This window comes from Phyllostomus hastatus, unplaced genomic scaffold (genome assembly GCF_019186645.2).
Source record: "Phyllostomus hastatus isolate PE091 unplaced genomic scaffold, TTU_PhHast_1.1 phas_scaffold_11, whole genome shotgun sequence".
NCBI classification, from domain to species: domain Eukaryota; kingdom Metazoa; phylum Chordata; class Mammalia; order Chiroptera; family Phyllostomidae; genus Phyllostomus; species Phyllostomus hastatus.
In genome coordinates, this window is record NW_025334005.1 from 6336589 (window position 1) to 6361051 (window position 24463).

A 24463-nucleotide genomic window follows, 5' to 3' on the forward strand; every position below is an offset into this window, starting at 1 on the left:
AACAGAACTCTTGACCCCTCTCTGTGCTGTGGGGAGACTGCTGCCCCGTGATCCTTCTGCTCCTGGCCACCTGGCGGCCGCAGCTCCCCTGAGCACCCCGAAAGGTGCGGGGGGCCTGGCGGCTGGGGAGGCCCGTGCCCGGGCTGCGGCCACGGCCTCCCCAGCCGTCTACTTACCGCTGAAGGGCGCCTCCATGATGGCGCGGGCGGGCAGGCGGGTGGCATCGCCGGCGGGGACACCAGCTCGGAGGCAGGGCCGGGCTCCCCACCCGCCTGAACAATAGCCAGCGCCAGGGAGTATTTGACCAGCGATAATCGAGGCCTGCTGGGCAGCCACCGGCCCCCTCCCTCCCTTGCTCCCTCCCTCCCTGATAAGGCCGCCCCAACCACTTGCCCAAACCCCGGAGGGGGAGGGCGGTGCCCGCCGGACTCACCGTTCACCTGCTGCGGGGAATAGGCCTCGGAGCCCGAGTCTGGGGGGGAGTCAGGCAGTGTGCTGCAGGGGAGAGGGGGAGGGGCTGCTGAGACCCGGCCTCCAGTGGGGCAGCCTGGGCTGGGCCGGGCAGGGCCCAGAGCCCCCAGAGGCTGGGAGTCTCCTCACTTCCACCCTTGGGGCCTTCCTCTGCACCCAGTCACCTTGGGGTGCCTAGCAGTTTTTGAGGGGAGCCTTGGGCTCCAGCCCAGCATCCCCGCAGACCCACTGGGCACTTGGGGGCCAGTGACCAGTGCCCTCAGTGATGACGGCGCAGACGTGCACAGGCTCTCTGCCCGGTCCGAGGGCCGAGGCCTGCTCCCCGCTCCCTGCGCCCACTGAAGCCCCCACTTCCTGGAAACGTGAGGTCCAGGAGGCTGGGCGGGCCCTCGGGGGCCTGCCCCACCAGGGGCAGGTGTGGACTGGGCCGGGAGCCAGCTCGGCTGGGCCTGGGTTTATTTTCTTCTCGCAGGTTTTGTTTTTATCAGTGGTTCCAGCAAAAGAACAGATTGAACCCGAGAGGTCAGCACGCCCGGCAGGCACCCAGCACGGGGTCCAGCAAGGGGACGGTGCGGCCGCACGGGGACCCCCACATCCGGGGAGACAGCCCGCCGCTGTGCCAACCACCGCGGACACGGCCTGGGGTCCCAGAGCCCCGGTGTGCTCCCCGGGGTGAGCCCGCACCCAGCCCCACAGGCGGTGGGGGGGGCGACAGAGAGAGTCGAGTGACCGGGACTGAACCCGGCCGCCGACCCGGTCTCCCCAGCTCCACGTCCGTCATCCCCTGTCTGCTCCCCGCACCTCCCGACAGTGGCCTTGGGCTGCCCTAGTGTGCCTTTCACACCCTCGGATCAGCCCTGCCATCCGCTGCCCCAAGTCCACGGGCCCCTGTTCCCTCCTCCTGATGCCCCTCGGGGCACTCGTCAGCCAGGCCCGAGGCAAGCTACTGACTGGAAACTCCCTCCCCAGCCAAGCCGCAGGTCCCACGGCAGCGGCCCCGCCGCGTCTGTCCCGTTTGCCACACGGAACAGGGCCTGGCTGAGGCGGGGCGGGGCGAGGCCCGGGCCACAGAGTCCCTGTGTGGTGTGGACGAGCGAGCCCTTCCCCTCTCTGCAAGGTGACCTGTGGGCCATCAGAACACCCCCGGGAGGACCGGCAGAGCCTCCCTCTGGGGACGGCTGACAAGCTCACTCCGAGGCGTGGGGCGCAGCAGCGGGCGCCCAGCGGGCGCTTGCCGCAGTCAGTTCTCTTCCCTCCTGCCTTCCCTCCGGGGGCTGTGGCTTTGGGATGGCCTCCCGGCCTTGAGCCCTCGAGCAGTGTCTGCCTTGCCTACCCCCCGACAGCCCCGCTCGCCTCCACTGCCCAAGCCCCGTGAGCCAGGAGACAGCTACGCCCCCCAGCCCCCAGCGCCCCCAGCACCCCCGCCCTTTATTTCCACAACACCTGCAGGGGAAGCATTTGGGGCTCCCTTCACAGGGAAGACGCCGAGGCCCTGGCCGAGGTAGTGGTCACGATGCCGGGGGCCTGGCTGCGGCGGGGCCGTGGATGAAGCCAGGCTGTGTGCACAGTGTCCTGCTCCCAGCCCCGGTCTGTCCTTCCACCCACAGACAGCGCTCCTGTCCCCGCCGGGGACCCAGGGCATCCCTGCGAGCCCCTGTGCGGGGCCCGGTGTCCCTGGCTCTCCCCACCAGTGCGCGTCTGTGCACTGCCCTGGGGTCTGGCTCACTGGGCCGGCCACCACCCAGAACCCTTGGTCACGGCCCGACGCAGGCTGAGCCCGGAGGCAGGCCGTTGGCCTGGGCTCCTCGAATGCGGGGGAGGGCCTGGGAGGCCGGCTGGGGCGTGGGGCTACAACATCGGGTGCCCTGCCTGCACCGTCGGCCGCTCCCTGTGACGCAGCAAAGACTGGCTGCATGCTCCACTGCGTGGACGGAGCTGGCGCGACGAAGGGGGTCTGTGTGCCCGCTGACCCGCACACATGTGTTGGTGGTCCCGTGCGTGGTAACAGTTGTGGCTTCCAGGGCCCCCCCCATCCGGTCCACTCCCCACACGGCTCTCAGAGATTCCCAGCACCACAGTCAGCCCTCCTCGCTGGCCCTGCCTCAGAGCGCGGCCACAAGGCCCTCCCCACCTCACCGGGCAGCCTGGTCACCACCGCCTGGCCTTGGCCAGCTCCTCCCAAGCCCAGGGTCACTGGCCCCACTCCGTGCCTGCTGCTGGGCCCTGCGTCTAACCTGCCCCCCATGGCCCCTGCCCTCACTCACCCTGGGGCATAGGGAGCCTTGGGCTCTGCCTTGATGGGGGGCCCAGAGCCCCCCAGGAAGGGCTTGGGAGCGGCACCCATGCCATTGTTGTTGTTGCAGTTGAGCGGGGCGCTGTAGCTCGGGGGCGGGTGGGGGCCATGGCGCCCCGGGGAGGGTCCGCCGCCAGGGGGGCTCAGGTGGTGGACCCCGCTGGAGCCGGGGATTGCTGGCTGCCCGTGGGCGTAGGCGGCGGCGCCGGCTGGAGCAGAGATGTCAGGGAAGCAGCTGTGGAGAAGGGAGAAGCTCAGCGCCAGCCAGGCCCCCAGCTGCTCCCGGGGCCCCCACCCAAAGGGCAGGCGGCAAGGCATGGGGGGCCGTTGCTGGGAAAGGACCGATAGCTGCTTTCAGAGGTGGGGCCCTCACACCTCCCGGTGACAGGTGGAGGCTGGGCCTGGGGGTGGGGCCGAGGCCATGCTGGGGCCACTCACAGGTCGGAGGCATCCTCCTTGCTGATGTACTCCTCCAGGATGCTGGTGTCGATGTTGGAGGGCTCCAGGGCGCCATTGATGTCGTGGCCTGCAGGAGAGGGACAGGTGTGTGAGCCCAGGCAGGGGAGGGTTGCCGCTCCTGGAGGCACCACGGCCTCCGGGCCACCCCTCCACCTGTCCCCAGGCAGGGCCGCCCAACACAGTGCCCTGGGCTCCTCCCCATCTGCCTCTCCGTCCACCGTCCACCACCTGACCTGACACTCCCCCACAAGCAGGCATGGACTCCCCACCCTCGGCCCATAAGGCCACCTGCAGTCCCCAAGGAGGGGAGGGGACCAGAGCTCGGATCTGGGGCAGACACAGGCCCCTTCTTGCCCTCCGTACCCCATTCTAGCTTCCTCGCATGAGCAGGCCCCTTCCCCCTATCTGTAAAGTGGGGAAGCGCCGCCCTGTCTTGTGGGGCCCTGTGAGGTGCTTTACTGGGTCGAATGCCCAGTGGGTGCCCGCCACCCTCGACGACTCTGTCCCACCCTGTTCAGTAGTCAGTTCCAGACGGCCCAGCTGGTGGGCACCCAGGGGCACAAGGCCTGGGTGGGCTGGACGACACATCCTGGGTGGGCAGGCCGTGGGCTGGGGGAGCCTCCTGCACCCCAGGCCCCAGACGGAGAGGGCGTGGGGACCAGGCCCGGGCGTGCCCAGCCTGTCCGCTCTCACTGCACGTGGTCGTAGCAGGGCTGGCCGCCTGCAGAGGTGAGAGGTCCCGAGAGGTAAGCAAGGGCTTGCCCTGGCTCCAGAGCAGGCATGGCGGGCCGGGCCCTGCTCCTCCGCCCGCCCTCTCCTGGGCCCTCCTCATTGGCCCCAGCCCCATGGAAGGGAGGGACTCCCAAAAAAGGCGGCCCAGCGCTCTTGGGCATCAGCAGGGAGGAGAGGGGGAGGCGCTGGCCTTTCCCCTCCCAGGGTCACCTTGCGGGGGGAGCTGGAGGGCGGGGTGATAAGGGGGCTGACGTGGGAGATGCGTCAGCCCCGATAGTGGAGGGCGGCCCCACCCACGCTGCTGACCTGGACCAGCCAGCCCCACTGAGGCAGACGGCACCCTCCCCAGGCCCCGGGGGCCCGAGTCTGGGGTCCGTCCCCGCCCTGGTGAGCTCGGGGAACAGCTCAGGCAGGTGCAGGAACAAACCCTGGCCCACCCACTCCCCGCCGTGTGGCGCTGGGCAGGTCACCGCCCTCTCTGAGCCTCAGTCTCCCCGTGAGTGAAATGGGGATATAAACAACTCACAATGTGCAGACTCGTTTCAAGTGCGAAGCACGTGAAGGTGTGTGTAGGGTGCCTGGCACAGAGGGGGCGCTCGGCCGACGGGGCGGCTGACCTCACTGCCCCGTCCTCGGAGCCCTGGGGTCCCCGGGAGCCCCCCGCCCAGGCCCCTCCCCGGCCCCGGCCGGCATCTCAGGAATGCTGAGCCCCGCTTAGGTGATTAATGAGAGCTAAGCCCTCCTAGGAGTCACGCGCTGCCTGGGACAGGCCCTCCTGCGGCCCCCCGGCCCCCCACCCCCCCGCTCACCCAGCCGGGAGCGAGAGACACCCACCGAGCACGGCCAATGGCCGTCTGGGGCTCCGTGTGGCCCGGACCAGGGGAGCTTCTCGAGCCGGGAACGGCCAGTCTGCATGCCGAGGCTCTAAGACTCCTGTCTACGTCCCGGCCCCCACCCCTGCTGACCACAGTTCCCGTTTACTGAGCACCTACTATGTGCCAGGCACTTTGGGAGCCGAGGACATAAATAATCACAGGACCGTATTAGATGCAAGGCATTCCACAGGCTCCTCACGTACGGGGTGACAATAATGGCGCCTATAGGATGGTGACAGCAGCATCTCATCCTGACGGCCTGCCTGCCAGGCCCACGCTATTTTAAGTGCTTTTTATGGGTTTACCTCCCAATCGCCCCTGGACACTTGGTGTTATTATGAGCATCATTCCCTTTGCCCAAAGAGGTCAAGTCTCTTGCCCGAGGCAACCCAGGAGCAGGGGCCTGATTACAAGGGGGAAGATGTGGTTACAGAGACCTCCGGGCCATCCAGGGCCGGCCCAGGGGCGGGGTGGGGGGGGTGCCCCTGAGGAAGGATGCACGCAGGAGATGCAGAGGGAGGGGTGCTGGAGGAGCTGCCCAGCCCTGGCTGCTGAAGCTGCAGGTTTCAGAGACTGAACTTGGAATCCACCGTGAAGGATGGGGTGACGGAGTCATGGTGTTGCTATTTATAACAGGGCCAGGGCCCTCTTTCCCTCCTCCTCCTCCCCCGGCCAGGAGTGTTCCTAATCACCCCTAATCCTCCTGCCCACCTCCCCCAGGATAGGGGGGCCTCCAGCGGAGGCATCCTGGGAGACCCTAACAAGAACCAGATGTGGGTGGGGGGAGGACAGACCCTCCCGTGCCAGGGGCCGGGTGACTGAGGAGGGAGGAGGGAGCCACTGGGGCAGGATGGGGGTGGGCCAAGGGGTGGGTGGGTGAGGAGCTGGAGGTTTGGGGGCTGGCGGGCCTCCTGAAGGACGCTGACCCCACACCGTGTCCTTCCCCGGGAGCCCTGGAGGCCAGCCTGAGGGGCCCCGCCACCAGGCAGACACCCCGGCCTGCCCCGTGAACCGCACTGCGGGTCTCTAACAGATCATTCCAGGAGGACGGGGTGGGGGTCGGGGCTGGTGGGAGCCCAGGGATTCCTGAGGCTGGGGCCGGGCCCCCAGGAACCCAGGAGGAAGGCAGGGCCCCCACGGCTCCCGAGAGAGAGAGAGCCCTGGAACATCCTTGCGCCAACAACAGCAGATACCTGTCAGCAGGAAATGCGTCTCCGGCTGACCTCCCAGACCTCCCTGGGAGGCAGCGGGGGGCTGCCCGAGGTCCCGCACCAGAAGGTGGTACCGCCAGGTCACAGACCAGCATCGCTGCCCTCCCCCTCCTCAAACCCTCTAACACCTTCCCGCGGCTCGGGAGGACCGGAGCCCTCGGTGGTCCCGGGCCTTGGCGAGGTCAGCAGCCTCCTGCCCGCCCCTCAGCCTCTTCTCCTGCCCCCCAGGCCTCCTTCCCGTAACCCTCCACGGTCCAGCCCCGGCCTAATTCCGCCGTCCCGGGACAAACATCCCCGCCCTGCCCCGCCCTGCCGGGAACCTCAGGGCCTTCTCAGGGCCCTGCCGGACAAAGCCCATGCCCTGTGCACGGCCCACCGCTCCCACTCCCTGCGTGGTCGTCCTGGGCCTGACGCCACAGCACGCCCTGTATGGGGCTCATCCGTGACTCCCAGAACAACCCTGTGGGGTGAGTGGTTTTCTTGTTCTCCATTTCACACACGTGAGGAAGCGGGCTCAGAGGGGTCGACGCCTGCCCACGGCTGGCAGAGGTGGGAGCTGGGCGGAGCTCCACCCTGCTCTGTCTCCCTGGGATCTCAGCACCTGAGCCCGCGGAAGGCACGCAGTCAACGCTCCTGGAATGAGCGAGGGAAGTGGCCGGGGGGCACCCAAACCAGGCCTCGCTGTGGTCCGGGGCCACCCATAGGCCCCGGGGCCCCTCCAGGGACCGTCCCTGCCATGCTGAGCTGTGCACCCCAGCTGCTTCTCATTAATCAGGTCCTTTATTACCTGCTTCTAATAGGATCCAGACACTGCCCCTTCCCAGGCGGGCTGGGGTCCGGGCTGCAGGAAGGAAGACCCCTCCCCTCCTCTCTCTTCCGTCCTTCAAGGCCACTCAGCTGGGCAGAAGGGAACCGAGGGGACGTGAGCCAGGTGCAGGACGAGGGCGGGTGGGGACCCAGGTGGTCATCCACCCTGGACCCTCCCTTTCCCCCTCCTCGTGCTCATGCCTACTCCCTCCCCACCAGCTGTGGCCACTGGCTGAGTCTCAGCCATTGTCCTGGGGGACGGGGGAGGGTGGGGGCCCGGCACAGTGGGTGGCTTGTGCCCTGCCCACACCCTCCCCCCTGCCCGTCAATGGGGCACTTGTCAATTCATGCGCCAAACATGGCGGAAATCCCGTCAGCCACGTGGCCGTGGGCAGGGCAGGGCAGGCCAGGGCCTGAGAGTGCTGACCGGGCCTGGCTGATCCGAACCTGGGGCTGGCCGGGCCCGAGGCTCACGCCTGTCCCCCTGCTGCGCTGAGTGTCCACCCCAGGTGTTGCAATCTGACAAGCATCCTGACTCTGAGCAATGGCAGGGGGCCAGGGTGGTAGCGGTCAGGGGACGGCCCACCTTGGCACCCCCACGATGCCCTGACGGACCCCTGGGGTCAGAGAGGCTTGGCTGCTCATGTAGTAGCATCCCCACCCCACCCCCCACTTCATTGCCGTGTGACCCTCAGCAGGTGAGCTGCCCTCCCCGGGCCTGGCTTCCTCGCCCACCAGTGGAGCAGGGATGCCAGCGCTTCAGTGAGACGGCAGGAGGGCGCCTCACCCCCAGGGGCCCGTTCCCCAATCTGCGGGAACTGCTCTGGTCCCATCTCTCCTGGGTCCCCATCTCCCTGCCTGCCCAGCTGCCCCGCTGCCCCCACCCCTGTGCACCTCGCTGTGTGTTGGCTCCAGAGAGCCCCCGCAGGGGCCTGGCACCTTCTCCCGAGCCCCTCTGAGGCTTGACCGCGCTGTCCTTCCAGCCTCCAGGCCTGGGCTCCAGCCATGCCCCCGGGGGTTCAGCCTTCCGTGCCCGCCCGCCTGCCCACCCCAGCAGCCCCTGCTCCATCACCCGGTCACGGAGGGCCCCCAGTGCTGCGGCTCCCAGGGTCAGCTGAACCTGTCAACGTGCCCCAGACGAGTTCACACCGGGACGAGGCACAGCGGTCCCTCACCTCCTTTGGCCTGGACTTCCTACCTCTGGTAACAGAACCTGTGGTTAAACGGTAACTGCTAGCTGTCCCTGCTGCGGGCTTCCACTCGAGACCTGTCTTCTCACTTACAAGGCCTTCGTGGCAGGCCCCTGACTGTGTAGCCACCCCTTGCACCTCCGCCACAAACCTCATTAGCCGAGACCTGCGTGACGGGGACGTGGCTCTCAAGTCTTGGCCGTCGGGTGCTTAAACCTGAGCCACAGGTATCTTTCTTCCCTTTCAACGTTTTGCCAAAAAAGCAGAAGACGCCTGTGTTCTGCCTGCACAGACCCGCCTCCTGGCTGGAGGAGGGAGCCTGGAACCTTTGGCTGCCTTGGGGTCATAGCTCTGTCCTCCTCCCGTCCCCACGCGGCTGCTGCCACCCTGCCGTCTGGTCCACACAAGGCTGAGTGCACAGGTGCCCCCACGCCAGGCCCGACAGAACTGAGCCCAGCAGCTGCGACCTGTTCTCAGGGACCCACACTAGCCCCCCAGGGGCATCTGCTCTGGCCGGGGGACCCCCAGCCCTGACTCCACGGGGACCAGGGTAGGTGGAAGGCCGGGGGAAGGGCCCCCTCACGCAGGCGGAATACAGACTCTGCAGCACGGGGCAGGGGCAGTCTCCTCCAGGGTGACCGTGCCCATCTGCACCTGCACACCAGCACGGCCCACACGCATGTGTACCCACAGGGGGTACTCCGGGCACGTATCCACCCGCACACACATGACTGTGAACACGTGCGCGCACACACACACACACACACACACACACAGTGGCACACCCCTGCCACGCTGGCACACGCACGCACACATACCGGCGTGCCCCACATGTGCTCATCCGTCCCACTGTTTACTGAGCATCTACCGTGTGTCGGGGGCAACGCTAGGCTCCGGTGACACGGCCAGAAACAAGACCAGGCCTCCGGCCCACGCGGAGCTGACATCCCGGGGCAGAGTCAGACGACGAGACAGATCCGGAGCATCTTAGGAGATGGCGAATGCTACGGAGAACACGAAGCAGGGAGAGGGGGTGGGGGCGCCAGGAGAGCGGGGAGGAACTGCGGCTCCAAGCAGCGTGGGCAGGGCGGGCCTCGAGGAGCAAAGATGCACACAGGAGGCGAGCCCCGCGGCCGTCGGGGAGGAGCACTCCAGGGCGTGGGGAGCCAGTGCAAAGGCCCTGGGGCACGGGCGTGCTTCTGCGTGTTCACACCCCAGCCCACGTCACAGACGCGGACACTCGTGCACACAGATGCTCACTGGCCCAAAGGCCCACCCAGGCGAATGCAACTCCCCACCAGCTCTAGCTGGAGCCCACTCTCACTGACTGAGCAAACTCAGTGTCGAGACCCCCAAGTGCCCTGACAAAGGTAGCCCCCTCCGAGCTGGAAGGGCAGGGGGTGGGGATCCCCTCCCCCCACCCCAGGCCCCAGGAGGGAGAACCTTGAAGGGAGAAGGGAGCGCAGGGGACTGAGAAAGGAAGAGGGGAGCAAAGGAGGCCCCTGGGGGGGCACTAAGATGAAACCTGTGGTTCTGCACGATGGCGGCTGGAGGGGCCCCGGTCGGATGGAGGGAGGACTCCCCACTGGGGGCAGCCTGCAGGCACCGGGAGGACGGGACACCCTGGCACCCCTGGTCCACAGTCCAGGCCAGTGAGGGCTCCAGACCTAACCACCCCGACCCGGGGCTTTCCCTTTCCTTCCCTTCCCTTCCCACCCCAGGCCTTGGCACCCTCGGGGTCTCACTGCTTCTGTCACACAACCTTGACCACCTGAGTGGAGGTCCTGAGGCCCCGGGATCGAGGGCTGGATGGAAGTCACCGAGCACAGGCACCGGTGGTGACAGGACCCTCAGCATCCGGGACGGAGAGGCCCCCTCCCTGCCTCCCTGCGGGCTGGCACCCCGCTGGGAGCAGCTGACAGCCAGGAGGCCCAGGACCCTGGCCCAGCTCTGCCGTGGCCGCCCCGAGTGAGCCTGACACGCCGCCCTCCTCTCCTGCCTCAGCACCCCACCTTGGAAACGGGGGAGACACCACCTGCCCCTCTGCTGAGCCCCCGGGTTCCTGAGAGAAGCCTCGGGCCGAGCGCAGCAGGAGTAGACCGAGGACAGCTGACGGAGGAGCCCCCTCCGCCAGCCTGCCTGCCCACCACCACGAACCAGATCTCCCAGAGGCAGGGTCCGGTGGGCTCAGCTGGAGGCACCAGGAGCCGGCATCTGGACCCAGCAGGGCCAGACCTGCCAGGGGCTCCGCGAGGCTGAGTTTCCACTCACTGTTAGAGTAAGTAGCCCAGAGAGGGTGATGGGTTTTCACAAGGCACACAGCGCCAGCCGAAGGCCCCAGCCCAAGCCTGGGGACACCAGTCTACCCTGTGCACCAATAAGTCCTCCAAGCGAGGACATGCACCTGCCGTGAGCCTGCCCTGTGGGCTCACACCTGCAGTCCCACCTGGCTGTGTGCCGTGTTACTGTGCCAGGCACTGCACTGGGCGCCCCCCAGGCCCTCGTTTACCTACCCCCCCCGACACCCTGAGAGGTAGGCACTGTGACCACACCTGTATTCCCATTTCACAGAGGAGACCGTGGAGGCACAAAGAGGTGTGGCAATGGACCCGGGGAGGGACTGTGGGTGAGCAGCAGAGCTGGGAGCGGACCCCATGGCACCCCAGGGAGGGTGTCCTGCCCCTGCCCCGCACCTCGGGGCTACCCACACCCACCAGCAGCAGGGGCTGGAGACTTTGGGGTGAGGTAGGAGGCCACACACACACACACACACACACACATAGGCTGGGAGGGAAACTGAGGCCCAGGGGAGGGAGTAGTGAGGAGGAAGAAGGTGGAAGGAAGGGCAGGCGGCCCGGGTGGGGCGGGGCCACCCCGTTAATGATTCAGTTAATGATTTCTGCTCCCCGTTCTTATCAGGAGGGCAAAGTCCAAGGGCAGCAGCCAATCAGGGGCCCTGTTGGGCTGTTACCCAGCAGCCTCTGCTGCCAGGGCCCCCCAAGTCCTGTAAGCCCCTGGGAGTGGGGGCCAGTCCCCAGGACGAGGCCATTCGGCCCAGAGTGCCCTGTCTTCCTCCCAAAGACCCTGCTCAGCCCTGCCTAAGACCCAAAGGGGCCCCCTGCCCAGGCCCCCAGACTCAGGAGAGGCCCAGAAACCAGCAGGTGGGGAACAGCCTGCTCCTCTCCCCACCTGGACTGAGCCCAGCACCCCCGGGGAGCCAGCTTCCTGGGGTGTCCCCGACCCCCCCTATTTCCATAGCCTCCATTGACCCAGAGAACATTTCCTGCCCCTCCCGCCCCCCCGCCCCGTGTCCCGCACAGTGTTGGGGACAAGAGGATGAGTCAGCCACCCCCCCCATTCTTCTCCCAGCTAGACTCCAGGTCCTGGGGAGGTGGGGCTGGGACAGGAGTCCTCCCAGGGACTCTGGGGAGACCCTGGGTCAGACAGACAGGTCGGCATGGGGTGCAGGGCCGGCCGACACACACCCGAGCTCGGCCTCAGCCTCCCGTCCACACGGGGCCCTCCTCCAGGCGTCAGGGGACTCCCTGGAGGCCTCCGCCTGCCCTTGGGAGGCAGAGACACTGGTCCCCACAGGAAGGCCACCCTCCCTCCCCCGAGGCCCTGGTGGCAGGGGAGAGAGCAGGCGGCTAGGTGTCAGCTCTGGCTAACACCAGCGAACTCCCTTCTCAGCACAGGGAGCCCCGGTCTTGGTCCTTGGGAAAAGGAGGGCAAGGTACCCCCATTCCAGAGGTGGGTGAGGAAGGGTGGCTTTCCAACAGGAGCCTGGTGCTCTGGGGAACAGGGTGGGCACCCAGACCCCTGTGTCCAGTGTATTTATCTCCCCAAGAGGCCAAAGACAATAGAGTTTGCCTTTGTTTGGTGGCTGAAAAGAATCCCACGGGAAGCCCCATCTCTGGTGCAACCCACCTGCCTGCCCCAGGAGGGGACATGAGGCCGGAGAAGAGAAGTAGCCAGCCCAAGCCAGCCATCGGGTCTGGAAGGAGTGAGAACCGGCCTCCCACCTGCAGCCCGGGGGGGCCTCTGGAGGCTGCGTGGGGGACCCCCAACTTCTCAGCACCCCTTCTAGTACCCGCTGGAGGCCCCGTTCCCCTCAGTCTATAAGGTTCCTCCACACCTGCCTGCTTTCTGGGGGTGCTGGGTGCTCACCCAAGGCCCACATGCCCGGGACTCAGGGCCCAGCACCCTGCCCCTCCCATGGCCCTTCCCGGCGCTGAGACAGGGCTCATCGGAGCTGAAGGCACCGTCGGGACCCTCTGTGCCACCCCCTGCCCAGGGAAGGTGCCCGGGGCGGCGGGGGGTGGGGGGAGGACGAGAGCTCCACACAGGGTCAAACACGGCCCTCGGTGGCTGAGCCGTCGCCAGACCGTCTGGGTCCTGCTGGGGTGCTCCACACCACTTCGCCCCTGTCCCCAACCAGGCTCCGAGAGTTCGAGGCCCCAGCCAGTCAAACCGATGAGCGCACTTGCCGCCACAGCCCTGTTACCTGCCGGGAGCCAGTGCATCCTGCCCGAGGGTCCCCTGTCTGCAGACCCTGTGCTCGCTGGGCTGGGCGACCGACCGGAGCCTCCCTCCAGGGGATTAGCAGGGCCGTCACGGGGGCCGGGCTGTACCAGCCTCCCACCTGAGGCCCAAAGCGCCTTAGCCCTCGGCCCGCCACCCTGGGGTGGGCACAGCTTGGCTCGCCCACACAGGGCAGGACCAGGGCATGTATCTGGTGTGCCTACAGAGTGGGCCACGTCAGACGAGGGACCTCGATGCTCCCCAGAGCAGGAAGCGCAGCCCCTGCCTCCTACGCCCACTGCCCAGAGGGCGCGGCCAAGGCCGAGCAGGGAGCGGATGAGAAGTCGGGTGTCCTCGGCCTCAGGCGCGAGGACACGCACGGTCCTCACACACTCAGCAACGCATCCACCTGCACCAAAAAAGCACAGCCTCCCACCCCCGCGCACTTCCGTGGTGCCCTCGTGAGCACACTCAGGCCCCGCCACTCCCAGCGGCTCCCTAACGCCCACACTGGCTCATACGCCACCGCCCACCCGATTCCCTGCCAGGCTGCCCCTCCCACGTGGCCCCAAAGACCCCCGCCCCCAGCGCCCACCCCACCTTCGCCCCATTCCAGGCTCTGGGAACACCTCTCCAGCCCCGGGCCCCCTCTGGGCCCTCATCAGTGGGCAGCCCCACACCGCCCCTGCTCCCCACAGACATTCTTGAGCCTCCTCTTATCTCCCTGGAGGAGCAGCTCAGCCTCCCCGCCAGGCCAGCCGCATGGCTGAGCCGTGGCGTCAGCCCCCACCCCCCACCCTCGGCCAAGAGGGAAAGTTTGGCTCAGGAGACAGGGAGCCCAGGCCAGCCGGGCCCATCCCTCTGCCAGGGCCCAGGGTTTCGGGGGAGGAGGCATGGGGTTACGTGCAGGAAGTGAGGGGGCCTGGCCCACAGGTCATCGGGGTACTAGCAGGGCACCTCCAAAAGCTAGGACTAGTCTCCTCTTCCCACCTCCCTAGGGCTCCCCAACCCCTATAAAGCCCCTCAAAGGCTCCTAAAGGCTGAATAGTGTCTGGGGAATGAGAACCCCTGGGACTGATGGGGGCTGCCCGGGACGCTCCAATAGCCCGACATGCCCACTGAGTCTGGTTCAGCCCTGGTTTCTCGGGGTCCAGGCCTGTCGGAATGCCCAGAATTCTGGCACGGGGAGGCCTGAGGCCTGGGGATGCCCTTCCCTGGGCTGCTCAGCAAGCAGGAGCGGACAGAGGCACCCACCCCCAAGTCACCGGGAGAAACTGAGGCACAGAGGGGCCTTCTTCTCTCCGTCCTGGGACCCGGGATGTGGGCACTGGGCTGGAAACTGGGACCTGACTCCAGGCCCTATGGTCCGACTGTCCTAGCCCAGTGCCCCAAGGGTCACCCCCCCTGCCTCCCAGGAGCAGGCTCACCCTAATGGAAGTTTCTGGATCACTGCATTCTGGGTTCTGAATGCACTGAGGAGGAGGATGTGGGCTTAGGGACTGGGGAGAGGATAGGGCAGAGGCTGGGCTCCCTGAGTTGGCGGAGAGGGGCACAAATGGAGCCAGAGGGTCTGGCTAGATGCGCCCCCACCGAGGGTCTGAGCCACAGCACAGGCTGGGACGCATCAGCCTGCACCTCTGCCTCCCCCTCCCACACTGTCCCATCCCTCTTGAGTCCAGCACCCGGGAGGAGGAGGAGGACAGCCCTGGAGGAGGGGCAGCGGCTACTCTGGAAAGGAAAAGGGGAGTGGGTCAGATGTGGGAGACCTCCAAAACCGTTGTGTAAGGAAGGGGGAGGGAGTAGAAGAAAATACGGTAAGGTGTTTATAGATCCCAGACCTGGGGAGGGTCCTTACAGGGCCAAGGTGAGGGACTGAGGCCACTCTTGGGGTGGGGGTGGGGGTGGGAGAGCACAGCCAGGGGAGGCGAAGCTCCAGGGATAGGTGTGAGCAGCAGAGCCCCGCGGAGCCTCGAGGGGGCTGGTGGATGCCCTTCGTAGCGTTGAGAGGGTCTCCGTTTGGAGGTGGCTGGGATGCCAACTTCAAGGAGGTTCCCGCCCAAGGAGGGCTTTCGTGGGTAGGGGGTGGAGGTGGAGGAATCCAGCCCACCGAGGGGAGGGGTGACTGCTTCAAGGGGAATTGCGGCCTTGGGGGAGGGGGCATCCTTGCAGAAGGTGGGGTAACAGTCTTGAGCGGGGTCCCTGTCTCAAGGAAGCCCAGTGGGAAGTTCCTGGCTCCCATGTCAGGCTGGGGCAGGGGGAGGGTGCGAACCAGAAAGGCACACCAGGGGCCTGGGTCTCTAGGCTGTGATCCCTGCCTCTGGGGATACCACTGGGGGTGGGGTGCCAGCCGAAGAGACTGGGAAGATTCCAGCAAGCGTGCTGGGGGTCTCGGCCTGAGTAGGATTCCAGAGAATCACAGTAGAGGGTCCCCAGTCTCTGGAAGTGGGAAGTGTGCTGGGCGTGGGAGGTGTCAGAATTTAGGGGAATGAGTTTGGGGGGGGGGGTGCTGCAGGTCCTGGAAGGTGTGAAGGAGGACTGCGCATGGAAAGGGACGCAGCTTCAAAGAAGTTGTGTGTTGGCGGACGCGGAGCCAGGAGCCCAACTTTAAAGGAGGTGGGCAGTGACCCGCGGGAGACTCCCAGCCCTGGGAACCAGCACGGCGGGCTGGCTCGTGCCAGCCTGAAGAGAGCCCCAGCCTAGAGGAGGCGTCCCGGGCGTTCCCAGCGTGGTGAAAGCACAGTCGGGAGTCCCAGTGCCCGCCGAGGGCAGAGGTGGATCCCCAGCGCGAGAGGTTGGCCGCCCCCGCCGGCCCGCGGTTACTCACCTTCGAAGAAGCGCTGCAGCGCCTCCGTCTCGTCCACCACCTCCATGTCCGGCTTGCCCGGCGCGCACTCCGTCCCGGCCCCGCTACAGCCCGGCCCGGGGGCGCGGCATCGCCGGCGCGGCCCGCGCGACAGTCCCGGCTCGGCTCCCGCTGCCGTCCAGCCCGCCGGCTGCCTCGCTCGCCCCAGCGCCGCCCTGGCCCGGCCCCTGTCCGCCCCACGCGCCCCGCCCGCCGCGCTCTGCGCCCCCTGCCGGCCGGCCGGCGCCGCAGCCCCACCGCGGGCGGGACGCGCGGCTCCTCGAGGGGCGGGGGCTAGGGGTCCTTCCCAGGTTGGGGGCTCGCGGGACCACCTGGCCCCGTGCGGGGAGAGAAGGGCGTGCAGGTTAGGCCGGGGTCGCTGGGGCTGGAGTCAGCGCCTACGCCCCGTCGCTCAGTACTCGCCCTCCCCTTGGACAGGGGGAAGATCGCAGGATTCTGAATCTGACATTATTTTCAGAGCCCGACTTCAGAGACATCCTCCGCTTCTTCTCTTTACCCACTGCCCTCTCAGCAGTAACAGTCATAACCAGCATTCAGTGAACATTGGTTATGGGCCGGCCCACGCAGCACTTTGCCGGGGTTACCTCATTTAGTCCTCAGGGCACCCTACCAAGGAGACACTGTTCCGTGCGTTTCAGAGACGAGGAAACTGAGGCTCAGGCACAGCGTGTCCTCTGTGAGGAAGTGCTGTGGGGTATAATTTCCCACGGTGATGGGAATGTTCCCTGTGCTGTCCACATGTGGCCGCTGAGCCCTTGAAATGGGGCTGTTGGAATGACCAGGGAATCAACGTTTCCATGTTAATTTGAATTGGTTCGGATTGAAGTAGTCGTGTGTGGCTATGGTCTCCGACAGCAACAGGTCTAAGGGTTTCGGGGTCATCTGGGTCAAAGCCGGCATTCGCAGCCAGATCCTGGCTGGCCCGGGAAGCTGCCCCCTCGGTCACGGCTTCCCCGGGTGGTTGGGTGAGCCCTGAGGTTTTACCTCCGGCCGAGTCACCCCCTTGTCCCTCTGCCTCCACTCCTGCAGCGCCTCCTCGCCTCTGTCCTGCCCAACGGCACAGGCTCCCACCGCCACTGATCCCTACAATCCTTCCAAAGCACTTTTTGAAGCACGTAAATCACCTCATGTCGTTACTTTGCTAAAACCTGTGGTTTCACTTTTGCACTCAGTGGAAACCACAGGTTTTAGCAAAGGAGTCACAGGTAAACCCCTCGTCCTGGTTCCCCAAGGCCTTGTGTGATCTGCCCCTGTCTGGCCCACTGACTGCAGCTGCTTTTCCCTCCGCTGCTCACTAAGTCACAGGCACCAAGCACACTGGGTACCAACACTCCAACATGCTGGGCACATGCTGGTCCGTCTGTCTCTCATGCTTGTCCCCACATGGCTGGTTCCTTCTCAGCAGTCCAGTCTCAGCTCACACGTCACCTCTCTGACACGCTCCCTAAATCAGGTGTCCCTACCTAGGTCTTTTTCTCCCTAAAAGAGTTTCCTTTAGTTCTTGTCATTGTCCCCCTCACTCTAGAAAGGAAGCCCTATGAAGGCAAGAGATTTGTTTTTAAGATTTTATTTATTCATTTTTAGAGAGGGAAGGGAGGGAGATAGAGAGAGAGAGAGAGAAACACCAACGTGCGGTTGCTGGTGGTCATGGCCTGCAACCCAGGCATGTGCCCTGACTGGGAATCGAACCTGCGACACTTTGGTTTGCAGCCCGCCCTCAATCCACTGAGCTACGCCAGCCAGGGCTTGGTAAAAGATTTTTCTGGCTTGGCCATTGCTGTAGCTTCAGCACCAAGCACACTACCTGGCGTGTAATAGGTGCTCGATAAATATGTGTTGAATGAATAGACAATGGCATTTCCTTTCTTTAAAAAAAAAGATTTTATTTATTTTTAGAGAGAAGGGAAGGAAGGATGAAAGAGAGGGAGAGAAATATCCATCGGTTGCCTCTTTGTAGGCACCCAGGAATCGAACTGGTGACCTCTCACTTTGCGGGATGACACCCAGTCCACTGAGCCACCCCATCAGGGCAAGGACAATGGCATTTTCAAACTGTGAAATCCTCGACCTCTGAAATCTCGGAAGCAGGGAATTCTGGAATCCCAGAGCCAGTGAGTCAGCTCACTACGGAGCGGCTCAACTCACGGCTTCTCGGGACCCAGCCAGTCAGAGGTAGAAAAGCCCACCCCACCTCACTGCGGTTTGACACGCAACCAACAGAGGGGTGGGAGGACCCAAGAGCAGCAGATCCGGATGCCAGCCTAGAGCTCCCAGCTCTGCCAGCCAGTGGCCCCCAGAGGAGGAGAGTGGGGACAAGCTGGGCTGCCCAGTGGGGCTGGGGCGAGAACCTGCAAAGCTTGCTCCCACCCAGGCCGCCCTCCCCCTCCTCAGTGGCCAGCCATGGGGGAGGGGTGGCCAGTGCCTGAGCCCCAGATGTGGCCCAGTCAGCAGGCCTGTGGGGGCCCTCGGAGGAGGGTCAATGCCATGACAGTTCTGGGGCTGGGGGAGGGGGTGCCCGGGCTGGCGGGTGCCTCACAATGAGGTTTTGTGCCCCGGGGGCCTTGAGCTGTTGCTCTTAGATATATAGAATGGGATGCTGCTGGAGGCCCCAGCTGTGTGCCTCCCCGCTCAGGGCCAGGGCTGCGAGGGGGGGGGAGGGCCGCACTGAGGCGCCTATTCTTTTCCAGCCGATACACCCCAGAGGTTTCTCTCCCTCCGCAGCCTCCCTTGAGACCATTGTTATTCTCTGCTCTGCCTCTCCCCCACCCGGGGTCCGGCTTGCCTGCAGACAAAGTAGACACCCACCTACACCACGTGATTTTTAAAAATGAGTTTGTTTTAGGAGTTGCCCGGGACCGACCAGAAAGCCAGCGACTTTAGAAGCCTCCCCAGCCCACAGGTCTTCCCGTCCAGCCCTGCGCGATGCCAGACGGCCCATCACTCGAGGGGCCGGCCCCATGAGCTACGCCTGCCCCTTTCCTCAGGGTGGGGCAGGGGACGTGGGCACACCTTTTATCCCCAACACCCCAGCTCCTCGGGCTGCACTGTTAAGTCTCTGGGTAGCCTTGAAGAAGTTAGAGGAGGCACGAGGGAGCCCCCCGGTAATCTTGTGGGGCCTGGCCCGGTTAGGGGTTTCGGCCCTGCCACCTCCCCTGACTCCAGAAGGCCACTGAGCAACTGTCCCCAGGGGTTTTCGTCTCTGGGCTAAGGGAAAGGGGGGTCTGACATAGCCCAGACTCTCGGCCCAGCCAAGAGTGGAGGCTGCTGTTCTCCAATTCCCCCCGGCTGGGGGCAGAGCCTGGGGGTGCAGGGCAGCAGCTAGGGCTGGGGAGGGAACCCCAGGGAGCCTTGCATCGCCGGGACCTTGAGGGACCCATGCATGGAGAGGAGTCCCCGTGGACACCCCCTCCCCACCAAGCCACAAGGAGCGGGGACCAAGACCTCAGCCCAGGCCCAGCAGACGAGGCTGCCCCCTGGGCTGGCCAAGCCTTCCTCCGAGGCCTGCCCTCTGGTCCTCGGAGGCCTCACCTGTGGACCAGCCCATCATTCTCGCCTCACAGTGGAGGCCAAGTGCCAGGGAAGTGATGGGTAGGTGCTGCTCTCTGTGACTCCGGGTCGGGTCCCCGGCGTCCAGCGCTGGCCTGTAAGTAGCAGCAGGGCCAGGAGGAGGCGGCAGGACAGAAGGCACCTCTGGGGAAAGGGAGACAGGGACTTAAGGGTTAATGATTAACCGGCTGGAGAGAAGCCCAGGGGAGGGTGGGGCTCAGCTGAGTGGCCAGTCCTCCCTAGCGAGGGGGGACTCCTGGCCTCCCGTGGGCCCCCACAGCCTTGGCACCCACCCATTTTACTGAGGAAGCCTAATAAAGGGTGGTGGCTGGGAACCCAGGGAGACTCTCAGGCCCAGGGCACAGCCGCCCTTGACTAGGGCAAAGGCACCCCTGGGTCTGGCGGTCCTTGATCTCTCTCCCACCCGCCTCCCAGCTGAGATGGAGGCACCACCCAAGCATCCTGCGTGGGCACTGGGAGGCAGAGTGAGCTCCGGCCTCCCCCACACGTGCCCTCGTGAGAGCCCCTCCTCACCGCACACCCCGGCCGAGGGGCCTTGGGGCCTCGGGGCCTCGGGCACATCACAGACCCATCGGCTGCCTCTGCCCCTGCTCCACGAATCACCCTGTCTTATTAGTCTCCAGGTGGGAAGAGCCTCTGAAAACCATCAGGTGAGGGCGAAGGCCAGAGCCCTAGGCTGGGGTTCTGGATCCTGGTTCTAGGTCGGTCAATCCCACCTGAGTGACCTTCAGCAGGTCTTCCCCCTGGTCCAGCCTCAGTTTCCTCCTCTGTCTGGAGAGGCCTGGAGTGAAGGCAGGCGGCCCTGTCCTATCACCCTCCCCAACCCTTCACCAAGTAGGGTCGCTCTGGACCCACGGCTGAGAGGCGGGAGGGTGGGCGGTATAGGGGAATGGGGAAGGTCAGGTTTAGGACAAAGCTTGGCTGGGTCGGTGCCTGGGCCAGACTGCCCATCAGGGTGGGGCCGGCTGGAGGAACAGCACCACCTGGTGGGTGGAGAGGGCAGGCCCGGACGTGGGGCTGATGCGAGGCCCAGGTGCCTACCCGCCCCAGCCCCACAGCTGCTCCCCAGGTCCTACTATCCTGGAGCCGGTTGAGTGGGGTCCCCCGGGCCTGGCCAGGCATTTTGCACACTCCTAGGAAAGCCCTCCGAGACTCCCCATGGCCCCTGCACCCCCGATGGCAGGGTTTAGTGGAGCCCTCCTCTCCTGCCCCAGCTCTCGTTGTGGGGGTGGGTGGGCACTGTCAGACTAGCCTGGTCTTTTTTTAAAGGATTTTTTTTTAGATTTTATTTATTTATTTTTAGAGAGATGAGAAGGAAGGGAGAAAGAGAGGGAGAGACATTGACCAGTTGCCTCTCTCATGCCTTCAACTGGGGACCTGGCCTGCAACCCAGGCACGTGCCCTGACTGGGAATCAAACCAGCCACCTTTCAGTGTGCAGGTTGGCGTGCAATCCACTGGGCCAGACCAACCTGGTCTTGAGCAGCTGACTTTGGCTCAGTGAGCCCCAGGACCCTCAGGGAGGAGACAGGGGCTAACAAGACCCCTCTTCCCAGGCCCTAAAGTGGTCAGCAAGACCCCCGGCATGCATCTCACACCAGCAGAGCCCTCCGGTCGCTCTGCCACCGAAGGTGCGGGCCTGGACCGGGGCTCTGACGGCAGCAGGAGCCAGGCTCAGATGTCCCCTCCTGCCACTCCACCACTGACCTCCGCTGCAAGCCCCCCTCCCCACCTGTGGGGAAGAGAAGTCACTCAAGGCAGCCAGTGTGCTTCTACATCCAGTTTATACACAGCTCTATACAATATACAGAAACCTCTATATACAGATATATTTATAGAATAAGCGATATTAATTTGTCTCTCCTTTTTACAGCAATATTAGTTTGGATCTTTCATACATTAAGTACAAAACGTCGTGGGGGGATGGCACGCGGAGTGCTCGGGCGTCTGTGGGGTCGGCTGCTCACTGTCGGTTGCATATGGAGGCCGCCCAGGCCCTGCCGGGGGAGCCTGGGCCGCGGGTCTGTGGGACGGGGCGGGGGTCCGGCTGAGCCGAGCTGGGCGGAGGGAGGTGGCTCAGAGCCCCCCAAGTGTGAGGCGGGAGGAGGGGAGAGGCATGCAGCAGGCCCACCCTTGGGGGGGGCAGGTCGGGGGGGGGGCTGACCCTGGGGCGTCCAGGACGGAGTCCAAGTCTGCCCCGGCCCCAAGCCTGTAACCCTGGGTGGCTACGGCCTTGGGCTGGGGAGTCTGTCCCTGATGGCTCTGTCCTGGGCACCGGTGGGCGCCACGCCCCCTTAGAGGTCTCTAGCCCACCTTGGCAGGGGAGGGATTAAAAGGCTAGGCCGAAAGTCTCCCTGCTACCAGCGGGTTGCTTGTTGGAACGTTACTGATTTGTGATTTGTCTTTTTTAAACTCTAAGAGCCACTGATTGGTTGTGCGCTGGGCCCCGGCTAAGCCTGCAGCAGGGCCCCGGGCAGGGGCGGGGTCTGGAGCCTGGTGGGGCGTGCGGGTCACAGAGCGAGGGAGCCCAGCTCCCGGGCCTCTGTGCCCAGCTGTCAGGGTGGGCGGGGTCCCCCGCTGTGCGTGGGGTCGGGGTGGGGGCGTAGGCCGCAGGTGCCAGTGATCATGAGACCCGGGTCTGGGCCAGGGGAGCCCGGCTGCCCCGGGGAGGCCGTGGGCGGGGCCAGAGTGGGGGGAGGAGCTTGCCTCCGAGGAGACGAAGGCACGAGCGGACGGTCAACGCCTCGGCACACGTTTTCCAGAACGGGGGTCAGAGCGCAGGTGAGACGAGAACAGGTGACGTCCTCAGCTGAGCTCGCCCTGTGGCCCCCGGGGCCACATCGCGGTCATTGGCTATGTTCTCGTCAGGCTGGGGAGGGGGACGCAGGCCGGCCGGCCGGCCAGGTGGGCGCCCGGCAGCCCCTTCCTCAGGAGCGGCACGCACCCATGCACATGCACACACACGCCCGGCACGAGCATGCACGACCTCCCCTCTCGGCTCCCGGGCGGAGGCCTGGCCTCCACCTCCCCACTGCTTCCCCCCCACACCTGACAGGGAGAGGACCCCTCACGTGCGGGCTGTGGAGGCCCCAGGCCAGGCCGGCCCCAGAGCCCCCCGACGCTCCTGCACCCCCACCCCCCCGCAGTGAGCATGGGATCCCCGGCCGGGTGCCACAGTGTCCCCCTCTTGGCCCCGCTTCCTGTCGAGAAAACAGTGGGGACTGGAAGGAGGAGAAGCCCAGGGGAGAGCCCAGGCCAGGGAGGAGGGGACTGAGGGAGTGGAGGTGTGTTTGGTTTCAGAGCCCAGAGCCTGGGGCTGCCGAGGTGTGGGTGGAGGTGGCGTGAAGGGGTGACCTGGGGCCCTCGAAGGAAGAGGCATTTGGGCGTCCTCCGTCCCAGGGCACCGACTCTGCAGCCAGGGGTGGTCACACCTGTGCCCTCTGTCCTTTGAGTGACCAGGATCCCCAGGGGGGAAGACAAGCCAGGAGGTATGGGCAGGTGCCCAGCACCCACCGACAGGGGGTCGAAGTGAGGGACACCGAGCAGAGAGGGGGCGGTCCTGGCGCCAGCCTCCTCCAGGCTCTCCGAGCCCCTGCCCTGCCCAGGGAGGGGCTACCGACCACGGGACTGGGGGCGGGGGGCTTGCAAGCCCAGGGTACACCCTGAGCCCAGCGCGGCAGCTTCTGTAAACATACACAACACTGCAGGCCCCCTCGGTGGGGGGTCACCCCAGGGGCTGGCCAGCAGGCACCAGATCCGGGAAGGGGGGAGTGGCCAGGACAGATGCCAGCCCTGGACCACAGAGGAGAGTACATGAGGAGGGGTCTGCTCTTCCTTTCGGTCCTGGGAGAGCAGCCGGAGGGCAGCGAAGGGGCGTCAGCGTGCCCACTGTCTACCCTGGAATAGAGGGTGCCAGGATGCCTCTGGGGGTGGTCAGGTTGGCAGGCTGCCCCAGGCTCTTCCCCACTCCCCACTCCCCTGTCTGGAGGGCCCAGATCCCAGCTGTCTTGGCTCTGGGGGTCCTAAGCTGAGGTAGGGATATGGACCCCCGCTCAGCAGCAGTGACCCATGCCTGAGGCTAAACTGGCCCCAGGGGGCCTCTCCTCCAAGCTGCCCAGCCCTGGGGGCAGCCACCTGGATGGAGCCTTGAGGCGCCGCCTGCTCTGTCCCCGGCCTTGGCCGGCAGCCGCCCCTGGGTGCTAGCGTGCTGAGATGACCAGGTCGTCCTGCTTGGTGGGGCTGGCCCCATGGCCAGTGGGGGTGGAAGTTCGGATCTTGTCCGCCGCCAGGCACTCCTGGCTGCTGAGGCTCGTGGGCGTCAGGTCCATGAGCTCGCCCGAGGAGCTGAGCGGGAAGGAGGGTGACAGGGAGATGCCGGAGGAGGGGTCGGCCGAGCCGGCAAAGCGCCGCGGGGGCTTGGGCACCAGGTTGGGCTCGAACTGGGCGCGGAGCAGGATCTCCTGCTGGCTGGGGGACTTGGGGCCCTCGGCGTAGTCGCTGGTGGGGCTCTCGGGCACCACCATGCAGTAGAGGTCCTGGAAGGAGCTGCTCTTGCTGTCCAGGTTGAAGAGGCTGTCGATGAACTCCGCGAACTCCAGCACCTGAGGGCTGGGCGAGTCCCCCAGGCGCCCGTTGTGCAGTGCCAGCTCTCCGCGGGGGGCCGCCCCGCCACCCCCCTCTTCCTCCTGCTCGTTGGCCGCCACGCTGGGGGGCCGCTCGGGGGTGGCGCCCCCGCTGCCCAGGGCCGCCTCCAGGGGCTGGGTGTCCTGCGAGTGCTTGGACAGGCTGTCCGCGGCCAGCAGCTCGGTGCGGGAGCTCAGGGAGGGGTTCTCCTCCGGGATGGCGGGGTCGATGTAGAACAGGTGGCCCTCGTCGCGCTCCAGCACGGCGTGGAGGCTGGGCGAGCCTCGGATGCTGCGGAAGCCCGAGGACCGGCGCGAGTCGAAGCTGTACAGCGACTCCGTGTCCGAGAGGCTCTCCATGGTGGCCAGCGGCGCCCGCCGGGCCTGCAGCTCCGCCGCCAGCCGCTCCTGGGTGGACAGCAGCAGCAGCTCCACGGGGTCCTGGCGGGCCGCCGAGGCTGCGGCCACCGGGGACAGCAGCCGGCCCTCCGAGAAGCCCTCCAGGCTCATCTCAGACTGGGACTTGCTCCTGCAGAGGGCGGGGGGGCGGGGAGGGGCGAGACTCAGGAGGGGCGCAGAGACGGACCCCTCAGCTCCCTGGCTGGAGGAGACTGGGGGATGGGTGGAGGGGAAATTTCATTCAGTGGCTATTGAACTGTTTGGGTCAGGGACACTTGGAAAAGAAAAAAACAACCACTCAGAAAAACCCGAGACAGAAGAAGGGCCGATGCTGGGCTCAGCCGAGGTGGGTGGGCGCCCTGATGGCCCGAGGCCCTGGTGGAACCTGCTGGGGGGCCTGCGCTGGTGCTCTGTGCCCGGCCAGTGGGAGCCAGGCCCAGAGAGGCCGGCTGCC

At 65.8% G+C, this 24463-nt stretch overlaps 2 protein-coding genes across 11 annotated transcripts in view; both read right to left on the reverse strand.

The window, feature by feature from the left end:
* MYRF (myelin regulatory factor) overlaps nucleotides 1-15554 on the reverse strand; it is a 33250-nt gene extending 17696 nt beyond the window's left edge. For 6 of the 8 annotated variants that reach the window (XM_045855248.1, XM_045855250.1, XM_045855247.1 and 3 more), the window contains exons 1-4: nucleotides 15384-15554; nucleotides 3203-3290; nucleotides 2736-2999; nucleotides 434-495 (exon numbers count right to left, since the gene is read on the reverse strand). In XM_045855248.1, coding sequence (XP_045711204.1) covers nucleotides 434-495; nucleotides 2736-2999; nucleotides 3203-3290; nucleotides 15384-15429 — 460 coding nt within the window. In that variant the 5' untranslated portion in view covers nucleotides 15430-15554. Of the gene's footprint in view, nucleotides 1-176; nucleotides 286-433; nucleotides 496-635; nucleotides 798-2735; nucleotides 3000-3202; nucleotides 3291-15383 lie in introns of those variants that run through there. The other 2 variants (XM_045855252.1, XM_045855251.1) reach the window with 2 other exon arrangements.
* Nucleotides 15555-22146: 6592 nt separating this feature from the next.
* DAGLA (diacylglycerol lipase alpha) overlaps nucleotides 22147-24463 on the reverse strand; it is a 59587-nt gene continuing 57270 nt past the window's right edge. For all 3 annotated transcript variants that reach the window (XM_045855419.1, XM_045855420.1, XM_045855418.1), the window contains exon 20: nucleotides 22147-24139. In XM_045855419.1, coding sequence (XP_045711375.1) covers nucleotides 23188-24139 — 952 coding nt within the window. In that variant the 3' untranslated portion in view covers nucleotides 22147-23187. The remainder of the gene's footprint in view (nucleotides 24140-24463) is intronic.